Source organism: Lepus europaeus, chromosome 9 (assembly GCF_033115175.1).
Source record: "Lepus europaeus isolate LE1 chromosome 9, mLepTim1.pri, whole genome shotgun sequence".
NCBI lineage: Eukaryota > Metazoa > Chordata > Mammalia > Lagomorpha > Leporidae > Lepus > Lepus europaeus.
The window spans coordinates 61474323-61486813 of NC_084835.1; the positions used below are offsets into that span (position 1 = coordinate 61474323).

General features: G+C 48.2%; 1 protein-coding gene across 1 annotated transcript in view; it reads left to right on the plus strand.

Moving 5' to 3' along the window:
• The window catches only part of LAMA1 (laminin subunit alpha 1), a 170511-nt gene that overhangs the window by 78997 nt on the left and 79023 nt on the right, over positions 1-12491 (plus strand). The window contains exons 16-19 of the mRNA XM_062201378.1: positions 1768-1878; positions 8601-8728; positions 10806-10892; positions 11564-11775. Of these exons, the coding sequence (XP_062057362.1) occupies positions 1768-1878; positions 8601-8728; positions 10806-10892; positions 11564-11775 (538 nt within the window). The remainder of the gene's footprint in view (positions 1-1767; positions 1879-8600; positions 8729-10805; positions 10893-11563; positions 11776-12491) is intronic.

Below are 12491 nucleotides of genomic sequence, written 5' to 3' on the forward strand. Positions count from 1 at the left end.
ATCCCTCAGTGTCCATGGGAGACTGGTTCCAGAACCTTCTGCAGACACTGAAATCCAAGGATGCTTCAAGTCCCTTTTATAAAATGATGTAATGTCTGCTTAACCCACACACGTGCTCCCTTGTATTTTAAATCTTCTCTAGATTACTTGTAATACCTAGTGCAATGTAAACACTGTGTAAATAGTATTTATACTTATTGTTTAGGGAATAATGACAAGAACAAAAGTCTATGGTTTCAGTATAAATGCAATTTTTCTTTCAAACATTTCCAACTTACAAGTGCAAACTGTGGATCCAATAGTGACTGTACACATTTTGAAGTATTTTAGTTAAGCACAACAGCTCATTCTTTGATCAAACCCCGACTTAGAAGCTGACTTGAAGAATGAGCAGCTACTGGTAGGGAATGGAATTCTGGCAGCACTGTAAGCTGCCATGCAGGTGTCTGGGCAGGTGCCTGGTCCATGTCCACCTGCACAGCAGCCCCCGTCCCACCATTGCTGGGTGGAAGTCCTGGGGGACTCTCACAGTGTATGCAAATTACATTTGTATAATTAAAATGTTCTTAGGAATTCTTGTAAGAATAAAGACCACATTCAGGCCCCCTCCTCCCACGCCCCCATTCCCAAGTCTGCTCTCTGAAGATGTTTCCTTGCTGCTGGAACCCTTGGCAGCTCACTGTGGACATGGCCTTGGCAGCCCGCACACCTGACAATGAATGCTTCCAAGGGCGCGCTGGGCATGGTGCTGCCTGTGCCCCACGTTCCCTGTCTGTAAGGAGAGGGGCTGCTTCTCAGTGTTGTCGTGAGGACTCAATGGATTAGTGCGTGGGGGTGGCATCCTAGAATGCTCACATTCTCTCTCCAGACATGGCCCACGGAAAGCATGTCGGCCACTGTTACCTTTGCTCAATGAAAACTGAAGCAGTGGGGCCAGCGCCGTGGCTCATGGTTAATCCTCCACCTGCGGCGCCGGCATCCCATATGGGCGCCAGGTTCTAGTCCCAGTGCTCCTCTTCCAGGCCAGCTTTCTACTGTGGCCTGGGAGGGCAGTGGAGGATGGCCCAAGTGCTGGGGCCCTGCACCCGCATGGGAGACCAGGAGGAAGCACCTGGCTCCTGGCTTTGGATTGGCACAGTGCCGGCTGTGGTGGCCATTTGGGGAGTGAAACAATGGAAGGGAGACCTTTCTCTCTGTCTCTCTCTCTCTCACTGTCTATAACTCTACCTGTCAAATAAATTAAAAAAAAAAAAACTGAAGCAGTTTGATACAGATCTGTAGTTGAATACTTTCTTGGCAACCTCTAACAAATTGTAGGCAAAGGGGGAAAAATTAAGTCAAGAGGGTAAAAAAAAAATCCCCTTTACTGAAACACTAGTTAAATGGCCAGGACATTGCCATGGAATACCATGAAGATGTATGTCAAGCCATTATAAATTAATTCATTTGCTATTCATTGCTGTGTGTATGCTTCTGCCTTTAAAAAGGTCTCTGAGTAAAGAAATGGAATCAGTGATGGTTGCCTAGCGCAGTAAGTTTACTGAAAAACAAAGACTGGTACGCTTACGAGGGTTGAATTTTATGGCTTGTAGATGATACTTTGATAAAGACATTTAAAGCAAAAAACAAAACAAAACAAAAAAAAACCCCACATTTCTCTGCTCATGGGAAATGGAGTGCTTTATTGTACAGAATTATTGGCAATGATGACCTGCGTCCTGCACGGGGTTGCGTTCACCAGCACAGTCACCCACCCTTCTTTTGCAGTCCTGCCTCTCTGGCTACTACCGTGTGGATGGAATCCTCTTCGGCGGCATTTGCCAGCCTTGTGAGTGCCATGGCCATGCAGTGGAGTGTGACGTTCACGGCGTTTGCTTGGTGAGTTTATTACTGAAACTGTGAGGGCTTCCTCCTGCCTGCCCAGAGCCACTGAGAGTGCAGAAGTGATTTGCAAAAATGCTTCATCCACAGAATAGCCCTGACCTTGTAGACTCCAAAGGACATGTACTGATTTAAGTTCATGTCTTGGGACATTTCCCGTGATAGAAGTTGAGTATCCCTAGTCTGAAAATTGGAAATCCAAAATGCTGCACCACCTGGAACTTTTGGAGTGTCGACGTGATTCCATAAGTGGAAAATTCCACACCTAACCTCATCAGGACAGGTCACAGACAAAACACAGGCGCACTGAAGATAGTGGGAAATGACCTTCAGGCTATGTGGATTTGGCACATTTGAAACACATGAATTTCATGTTTAGACTTGGGCCTTATCTCCAAGATAGCATTATGTGTACACAGATATTCCAAATTCCAAACACACCCAAAACCAAAACACTTCTGATTCTCGTGGATTCTCAGCCTATAGCGGAAAGCGAATATATAACTTTGTTCTAGTTTTTTTTTTATTAGAACTATGAAAAATATTTAGCCAGTGCTCGCTTCGGCAGCACATATACTAAAATTGGAAAAATATTTAGCCAGATTATAAAGCAATATAATGGTAGAAAATGTTGTCCACTGATTGAGTATAATGGGTGGGATCTTCTTAAGGAAAGTGCTGGTATTTTTAATATTGGGTACATGTGACACATTACATGTGCACAATGTTCAAGTTCTAGTTAGTTTGGATAAACACTGCAAACAAGTGCCTCTTCCACGCAGTATGAGCTGAAGCAGAGCTGAACAAGTACGCGGTTCATCTTGAGAATGAACTTCGGGGCCTATACGGAGCCTTGAACTTCAATCAGGAATTCTCTTAGGCCTTTTTGCCTGGAAGCCGGGCCACCCTCTGGGTTCTGCTGGATTTCCTGCCCTCAGCTGGGCTGGGGGCAGATGCTGAGCAGCTGTGCTCTGTTCCCAGCCAGGGAAATGTACCTGCTGTGTCCTAGAGAGTGATCAAGCCACAGCGCTGGGCACAAGTCGTTACCAGACCTGTGCAGAACCTGATGCCCTGATGCCCGGGCTTGTGCCTGCTCTCTGTAGAAGCTTCTCGTTCTGTTCTTTGTTCATTTCCTTGTTCTGCAAGCAAAGGGGCTGTAGGAATTGCTGAAAGTAAAGGTGTGCAGGCGCACGTGGTCCCTCTGCGATGGGTTTCCTGGAGCATACAACTTCCGTGGGCTCGCGGAGGCTGTTGCTTTGTCACCTCTGTCCCTTTGCCATCTGGTTTTGCCAGGCCAGCTTCTCAGGGGCCTCCTGCTGTGTTTCAGGGGTGGTCGGCAGGCCATGGTTCTGCCAGCTGTGACTATCTACAGCTGGTTTGAAAGAATAGATTTCTCATGCTGCTATGAACACACATTTACAAAAATGTATACTCATATCAAAGTGAAAATGCTAAGCAGTAATTGTGCTTAAAAGCCCTGATTTTGATAAGCAATTATGATTTTCATAGTTTTATACATTTTGGGGGAAATAAGTTTAGACTCATGGAAAAATTATGAAAATAGTATAGGGAGTTCCTGGTAGTCTTCACCCAGCATTCTGTAATGTAACATCATGCATAACCAGAAGACAATTTCAAAGCTAAGAAATTAATGTTTTAACTCAATTGCAAGCTACATTCTGATTTCATTAGTTTTTCCACTCACGTCCATTTCCTTTTCTAGGACCAAACCTGGGGCACCATGTGGCATTTCGTGGCCTTGTCGCATTAGTCTCCTCTGATCTGTAACAGCTGTGCAACCTGCCCTTGGCCTTTGTGGCTCTGGAACTTTCTAAGAGCAGGAGGCAGGCTGTGGAGCTGTCCCTCAGCTAGGGCTGGCATCTTGGGGGAGAGGCCATGGAGGTGACACGCTGTGGCTGGACGTCCGGAGGTGCATGATGTCACTGTCTTCTCCTGGGGACGTTCACGGGGCACCCAGCTGAGACGTCTGTCGCTCTCTGCTGCAAAGCCACTGTTTTTTCCCTTTAAACAGCTGTAGGTTGAGCGGCCCTCATCCTGGTTTCTGATCTCAGACTTTTGTGATTAGGGATGTTCAACTGTAAAATCCATGCAGATAAGAGAGGTCTTTGACCAGTTCATGGAAAATGCTTATTGTGAGAAAATGATGCATGGATTTCATAAACTTTCTGGGCCAAAATAAACTTAACTTTTAATTCCATTTTCCACGAACTTTTTGAAGTGCTTTGTGTTCCAAAATCTGAAAAACTCCAAACCCTGAGACATAGAAATGTTACGTATGAAATGAAACATAGAAAGTGCCAAGCATTTTGGATAAAAGATACTCAGCATATAGTGTTCTTTGAGCAAGGGGTGAAGATAAAAAGAATTTAGATGGGGATTTGAGGGAGAATAAAAATAGCACGTTTAAGTCTTTAACTTTGCTTTTTTTTTCTGTTCCATTTAAAAAGAATCCTGGAATTCTTCCTTTTGTGTAGTCACGTAGAGCACAGAGTGCAGAACAGAGCCCTAGGCCTTGGACTTGTCATCTGGCTTCCAGGAGTTAACTCCTTACTCACAGTTTGTTAGAAGGAAGCTGCCAGTTGCTCCGTCTCAAATTCTTTCTGTGAGCTCTCCATGCTCTTTTTCCAATGAGAAGCTGATTTCGTTTCCTGGTGGCTTAGCATCACTTAGGAAAGAGAGGCAGGAACCATGGGGTTGTGCACGCTTTGGGCCCCAAGGTCTTTCTTTTTCAAACCCAGAGAAGATGTTCTTCTTCCATAATGGCTCAACCCTGTAGCCATTCACCAAGGCCGGCTGCATTTTGATGTAACTATCAAAGAGGTCATTTGGTGAGATGGGGGGAAGAAAGGGCCCCAGATGTTGTTGCCCAAATTATTGTGTGTGGACCAGCACTGTGGCCATGGTTGGGGAGCACCTCAGGCCACATCTCAGACCTGCAGGGTCAGGATCTGTCTCTGGTGGTCGCTATCTGTGTGAGAACCGAGAAGCGCTGGTCTAGGATGACCTTCAGTAATGAAATCCTGTGTTAAGTGGATGTGATTGAGCAGTGCATAGTCCTGAGTTTGCTCCACGCTATGGGGGAAGCTTTATCAAGCCCAGGAATTACAGAAACCTATGTAGTTTAGAAACCGAGAAGACTGTCTAAATGCTGGGTGAAAGTGGTCAAACACATTGCCTAAAATGAGCAGTTTTAAGGGAAGGGATGTAAAGGGACTGACAGCGGAGGCAGACACCCAGAGGAGAGCACGCACAGGTGGGTGCTCAGGGAGTGAGTACAGAGGGGCTGGGGAGGGGTGGCTGCAGAGAGCTCTGTGGCGTGGAGCACAGGGCTGGGCGCTGGGAAGGCTGAGTGAGCGAGAAAGAGGAACTTCAGGAGTGTGCACAGAATAGACCTGTGTCTCCGAGCCCTGCACCTGCCCAGACGCTCAGCACTGCACATACCCCCCCGCCCTTAGCACGCTCTTCCTGCGCACTTCCCAGCCACCTCACCCAGCCTCATTTTCCTGTCCGAAGAAATGTTTCCAACGCAGGGGAAAGTCTTCCATCTTGTGTGTGTGTGTGTGTTTGTCATTTCTGATGCACATTTTGTTTGCTATATAAATTGACCAGCCCTAGTCTGCAGACCCAAAATCTGAAACCCCAAATATTCCAAAATCTGAAACTTTTTGAGTGCAAACATGATGCCACAACAGGAAAACTCCATACCATGAAATTTTGTTTCATGCACAAAATTGTCAAAAGTATTGTATGAAATTATCTCCAGGTTATATGTATAAGGTGTATATAAAACATGAATGAATTTTGTGCTAATACTTGGGTCTCATCCTCCAGATATCTCATGATGTATATGCAAATATTCCGAAATTTTAAAAAAAGCTGAACTCCAAAATGCTGTGGTCCAGGCATCTTGGATAAAGAGATATTCAACCTGTCCTGTCTTCCCGCAGCCGACAGAGCTGTTTTCAGCCTTTCTCTTGTGCGGGTCTGCGGCCTGACGAAGTCTCTTCTCTTTTGTGTAGCTGAGAGTGGCCTGACCTAGCCTTCAATTGTAAATTCCACTTCTGAAGGTTTTTCTTCTAGTACTTTAACGTTCCGCTGGTTGGGGCTTGCATGATTTCACGTGAGAAGTTGGTGGTCTGTGTTAGCTAAGTAATACTTTGTGCTGTTCGGTCTTGTTTCACTGCCTACTTTTCGGATGTTCTCCTTGTCCTTGGCTTTGAACAAAGTGCCAGGGTGTGATTTCTTTCTGCTCGTCTTGCCTGGGGCTTGTTGAGTTTCTAGAATTTGTAGGTGTGTGGCTACCAGACCTGGGAAACTTTTGATCTGATGTCTTTTCTGCTTCTTCTCCTTTCCTTCTTTTCCTGGCGGTCCCGCTGCACGTGACCTTGACCCACAGATGACTAAAGCTGGGTTTTCTTATCTCAGGTTTGGGTTTCTACTGCTGTCTTCAACTCCACTGGTCTTTGCTTCTGTGATAACTAATCTGATGTCAGGCTCCCCCTTTCAGTATTCATTCTGGATCTGTATTTTAGCTTGAGAAGCTCCATTTGGTCCTGTTTATATCTTGCATTTCTCTCAGCACTGTGTCGATGCTTCCTGTCCATCTTTGAGTGTGTCTGTGATAGCTTTTAAAATGCCTGTGAGTTCCATCAGCTCTGTTATGTTTCCGTCAGCTGGGTATGTTTCCATTAACTGATTTTTCTCCTGAAAATGGATGACATTTGTATTATGCTTCTTCTCATGGTGTCTTGTAGTTTTTTCCCCCTATGTTTTTCAATCCTGCTATTTGCAAATGATTTTAAATTGACCTAAAAGCTATAGCAGGAAGGATGGCATTTGGAACACCCAGAGTCCCTTGTTGTTAACATATTCCCTGTTTGCATTATTAGTTTCACTGTCTGTCTGTGGTTCTATCAAATCATAATAAGCTTTTCTAAAGGATGTCAGATTAAGTTACATTCACTATTGCCACTTACCTGTAACTACTTCCCAGCATGTATCCTGAGAATAAGCATGTTCTCTTTATAACCACAGTGCACTGATCAGCAGAAGGAAACTTGATGCCAACCTCTTCCTTCTTTAATCTGCCATCCACTTTTCACCACTTGGCCCACTTACGTCCTGTACAGCATTTTTCCCCTCCAGCGATGGGTCCCCATGTAGGATCAGATACTGCATTTTTATCATCATTTCTCTTTCGGTTCCTTTAACCTGGAATATTTCCACAGCCTTTCTCTAGTTTTCATTACATTGGCATCTTGAAGAATACATTCTTTTAATAGAACGTCTCTCATTTTGGCTTCTTTTGATGCTTTCTCCTGGGTAGAATTTCAGGCCAGAGTATTTTGTTAGGGATGTGTCTTTCTTAGAGAACCTGTGGAATCCTCTGATGCCCTATTGTCTCCTGCTGTGGCATTAATTCCAATTACACAGCCAAGGTCTTGGTCCATTTCTCCATGATATACTTGCTTTTCTTGCCTTTTACAATTAATAAGCTATCTAAGGAAGATCCCTGAAGATGTGCAAGTGCCTTATTCCTCCTCGGCACTTCCCCTTAGTTGGCTGTCATGGGTGATTCTTGCCTTACTAGTGCTACCATGTTTGTAAGTGGGTGACCCTCCAAATTGAGGACCCCCCAACTTCTCAGTGGTCTGCAGCATCCTAATGTGAGCAAGAACCCCTCCTCCCACCCTTCTCCCCACAGGTTCATTTGTTTGCCTGCTTCTCATCGCTCTGGATCCAGGGATTCTCGACTTGCCCAGACGCGGCCCCTGGAAGGCTATCCAGGAGTCTTTGATTGTGTGGTGAATGCTGTTCTATGCATGTTTTCCTGTTGCAGAGCTTCTGGGTTTTGTTGCTTTCCTTTAAAGCACTCAGAAGTTTGACTGGCAGTTCAGTGAGTGCAGGTCCTCTCGATTGTTTCAAGGTGTGTTTCTCAGCTTTGGGAGGGCGGATCTCGTAGACCCTTTCCTGGGTGACAGATTGAACCCTAGTAATAAGAGGTGTTTCCTGGATCCAGGTATTGCTCACCACCTCCCCACATTGGCTGGTGGATAATCCTAGTGTCCCTCCGCTCTGTATGATTCTGGGTTTCTCATTTTATTTCTTTTATCTGGACACGTGGGTTCCTTCTGCACAAGAGCAGCTGAGTATTCAGTAGTTGTTCAAAAGGCTCCTCTGTGCAGCTTTCTGGGGCTTACTCCTTGAAGCTCCAGGACTCTGCCCAAATCCACCTGATGCAGCCCCCTCAAACTCTGCCCCGTGTCTCCACAACTCAGCAGAATCGCCCTGCTGCGTGTGGGCTCCCCTCGCCTGGCCAGTGTCTCCAGGCGGCAAGACGTGCGGCCCTAGGACTCTGCTTTCTGGACTTTTCCACTCTCCACCCAATTTCTGAAACCAGATGCCTGATAGAATTTGCTCCAGGTTTCTAGCTGTTCCCTCCAGGTGGGCAAATCTAGTGCCAGTGCCTCCAACATGGTCAGGGTGCATGGTCTTCAGTGTCTCCATTATACAAATGGTATTTTTTTTTCTATTAGTTGCTCTGAAACAGGTAATGCCTCCTTCTAGAAGTTAGGGTGACGTGACTTGTTTTAGCGTTTCATCTTGGTTTAACACTTGAACTTCACGTGGTCTGTACATGAGTCTGAAAATCCACAAAGGAAACTAAGCCGATGCCTCTTTCCTTGCCTATACCCTAGACCTGTGCACACAACACCACCGGCGACCACTGCGAGCAGTGCCTGCCTGGCTTCTACGGGGAGCCGTCCCGAGGGACTCCTGGGGACTGCCAGCCTTGCGCTTGCCCTCTCTCCACCGCCTCCAACAAGTGAGCCTCATACCTCCTCCCGGGAATGCTGCCCTGCGTGGCTGAGATTCCCACTGGGATATGTTCTGGTGTCTCCAGACCAAGAAGTTGCGTGCAGCAAGAGTGAATTTTGCATGGTGGTGATTGGGATTCATGGCGGAGAGGCGGATTATCTTCTTTTAAAAAGTTTGTTGTGTTCAGCTATGCCAGAAAGGGTGTGTGGTGGCCAGTCCGTAGGTGGGTTCCTTCCTTCTTAGTTAAATGTTGGGCTCCAGTTCTTTCAGAAGTACACATCAGGTCCTTCCAACAAGGAGGTGCAGAGAATACAGAGATAAATAAAATATCAACACTGGGGTTTTGAGGTTTTGATCTAATGTCCAAACTGCAAATATGAGGCTAAATGAGAAAGATCTGTTCATTCGTTAGTTCAACAACTATTTGTGTTTTTTAAAAGATTTATTTATTTACTTGAAAGTCAGAGTTACACAGAGGAGAGGCGGGGCAGAGGGTCTTCCATCTGCTGGTTCACTCCCTAGTTGGCCGCAATGGCTGGAGCTTCTTCCAGGTCTCCCACGTGGGTGCAGGGGCCCAAGGACTTGAGCCATCTTCTACTGCTTTCTCAGGCCACAGCAGAGAGCTGGATTGGAAGTGGAGCACCTGGGACTCGAACTGGTGCCCATATGGGATGCTGGCATTGCAGGCGGCGGCTTTACCCGCTATGCCACAGCTCTGGTCCTATTTGTTAAGTGCCTGCTTTGTTCTGAGTGTCACAGAAGGTGCTGCATGCAGCCAATGATCTGTCTGTGGCTGCTGGCCCTGGGCGCTCCCAGTGAGGTCATGACCATGGGGAGACCTGTCCACCAGGTGCTGGGGACAGGACAAGCAGTGCTGGCCTGCCTGGGCTGCTCTAGGGGTGACTCTGAGCTCGCTGTCATCTCAGACTTGACTGCTGAGCAGCAGGGAAGGACGTTCCAGGCGAAAGAAACAGGGTGCACTGTGCATGGCCTCGTGGGCTTGCCCATCCTGCTGGGGGACTGCAGATGGCCCTGAGCAGGTGGAAGGGGACATACTGTCCTTGCACGTCCTGCAGGCCAGTGGTTTGAAAAACCTTTCTCTCTCTGGTTTAACCAGTCGGGCTCTTCCTCTCTGCTCTCTCTCCGGCAATTTCCCATAGGGATTTTTATTGGAAACTCCAGTGTATAAGAAGGATGTCATCAGGGTAATTCATGAGGAAATCCTGGGGTGCTGGTCTCCCCAAGACTCAGGAACAGGGGTGGGCATTTGGCATAGTGGTTAAGACACTGGTTGTGATGCCCACATCCTCACAGCAGAGGTCTGGGCTCAATTCCCACCTCCAGCTCCTGAGTCCAGCTCCCTGTTAATGCAGACCAAGGGAGGTCACAGTGACAGCTAAAGTAATTGGGTGCCACTACCCATGTGGGAGACCTGGATTAAGTTCATGGCTCCCAGTGTCAGCCTGGCCCAGTCCCTGCTATTGCATTTGTTTGGGGAGTTAACTACTGGGAGGGCGCTCTCAGTGTATCTGCCTCTCCATAATAATAATAGTAATAGCAACAACATTAATAATAATAATAGTAATAATAGTAATAGTGATAGAACCCTCAGGAACAGCGTTTGAAGGGAGACCAGGCAGCAGTTGGGGTCCTTATGGAGGGGTAGAGCCCCCTGATGGCGGGGTGTGGGAAGCGCTCCCTCTTGCTGCCATGTGGGCGTGGCTCCTCAGAGGCGGAAGCATTAGCGCTATGGAACCTGAGCAGAGGAGCGCAGAGTGCCAGGAGCATCTAAGCAGACTTCCTGGAGGAAGCCACAGCTGAGCTGGGTGCGGATTAGCTCAGACAGAGGTGGGGAGAAGCACGCAGGCAGTGGGACGAGGCTCGGAGCAGCAGCAGCGGTGAGTGTTGTGTGCCAGTGATGTGGACTGGGGGTGGGAGCCGCTCACAGCGGGTGCTGGGTGGCAGAGTCCTCAGGGTCTGGGCTAGGAGTTGCTCGTTGGGGTGGTAGAAATGCAGCATTTAAAATATTTAGAAATTCAGCCCTGTTCACTAGAACATGGTGGTCACTTCTAATGTTCTGACAGCTTCAGCCCCACCTGCCACCTTCATGACGGCGAGGACATGGTCTGTGACCAGTGTGCACTGGGCTACACGGGAGACTGGTGTGAGAGGTACTGCCCCTCCCCCCAACCCCATCCTGTCCCAGGTTCTAAAGGCTGCATTGACACAGTTCAAAAATTCAATCCCATGTGGTTATCGGTTAGAGTGAAGTGAAGTGTGGCTTGGCGTTTCCGTGTGTAATTATTTCACACGTTCATAGAGAAGAACAGTGCACCTGTTTCACCTGGTGGGGAATTGGAGGATGCTGCTCTGTTTCCTGGAGCTGATAGGAGCTGTCGGGAGCCACAGGAAGCAGCGAGGGGCCAGCCCTGACGCTCTGCACACCCTTCCTCCAGCCTAGCAAAGGCCACGGCTGGTTTGATTTAAGAGTCCTCTTCCGGCACCTGGGGGCTGGAGCTGTGCCTTCCTGGGTGTAAGTCTTAGCGGCCAGTCCTGGCTGAGCTTGGGAGAGAGTGACGTCCCAAGTGGCCAGGGCCGGTCAGAGCTGGCCCTGCCGCGGGTGGCTGATTTATGTCTCATTTTGGATGCTGTCCCAGTTCATCGCCACGGGTAGCGATCTGTGAGTGGCTGAGCGTGGGGTTTCGTCCTTTCACAGTCAGGCCCACAGAGCAGAGGCCGTCTGATTTATTAGCTGCTCGGGGAGTCCCTGGATGGGGGGGCAGGGTTGGGTAATGTCTTGAGCAACTGCTTTCTTTGATCCCACCCTCAATCTCCGGTACAGATGCGCAGACGGTTACTATGGAAACCCAACGGTGCCCGGGGAAGCCTGTGTGCCATGTGACTGCAGTGGCAATGTGGACCCCTCGGAGCCTGGTCACTGTGACCCGGTCACTGGGGAATGCCTAAAGTGCATCGGGAACACGGCCGGCCCCCACTGTGAGCAGTGTGCGGATGGGTTCTATGGAGACGCTGTGACTGCCAAAAATTGCCGCGGTGAGTGCGAGCCCTGTGAAGTCAAGTTCATTTTTTATCGCCATCTTCTAGGAAGTTCCCATGCACCCACTTAACATGTGTCGTAAGGGGCTCAGCCTAGCAGGCAGCCCCATCTTGGGTCTAATATAGACCCAATGTAGACTGCTCTGCACTGGCTTCATGAACTGCCCATCAAGGTCAATGGCCTGGCTGGTATGCACCTGCCACTCAAGGATAAAGCATCCCAGTACAAAGCACCAGCTCTGCTTCTGGTGTCAGAAATGGAGCAAGAGGCTCCAAGCCGATCGTACTGGTGAGGGAGATGCTGATGGGTTCTAGGAGGCAGAGGTGGAAACCCTGGAAGCTGCTCGTGGAGTGTGGGCCTTCCTTGTGGTCTGTGCCTTGAGCCCTGCATGGCTCTGCTGAGATCTGCTTGGAGCCCCGAAGGTAGAGACCATGAGGAACCAATGAGAAGAGTAGGTTTTCATATGCCTGAGATGACCTAGACTTAGGGAGGGTCCAGCCCTTAGGTTTTTGTTTTTTTTTTTTAAAGATTTATTTATTTGAAAGTCAGTTACACAGAGACAAAAAAGGCAGAGAGAGAGAGGTCTTCCATCCGATGGTTCACTCCCCAATTGGCCACAACGGCCAGAGCTGTGCTGTTCTGAAACCAGGAGCCAGGAGCTTCTTCCGGGTCTCCCACGTGGATTCAGGGGCCCAAGCCCTGGGGCCATCTT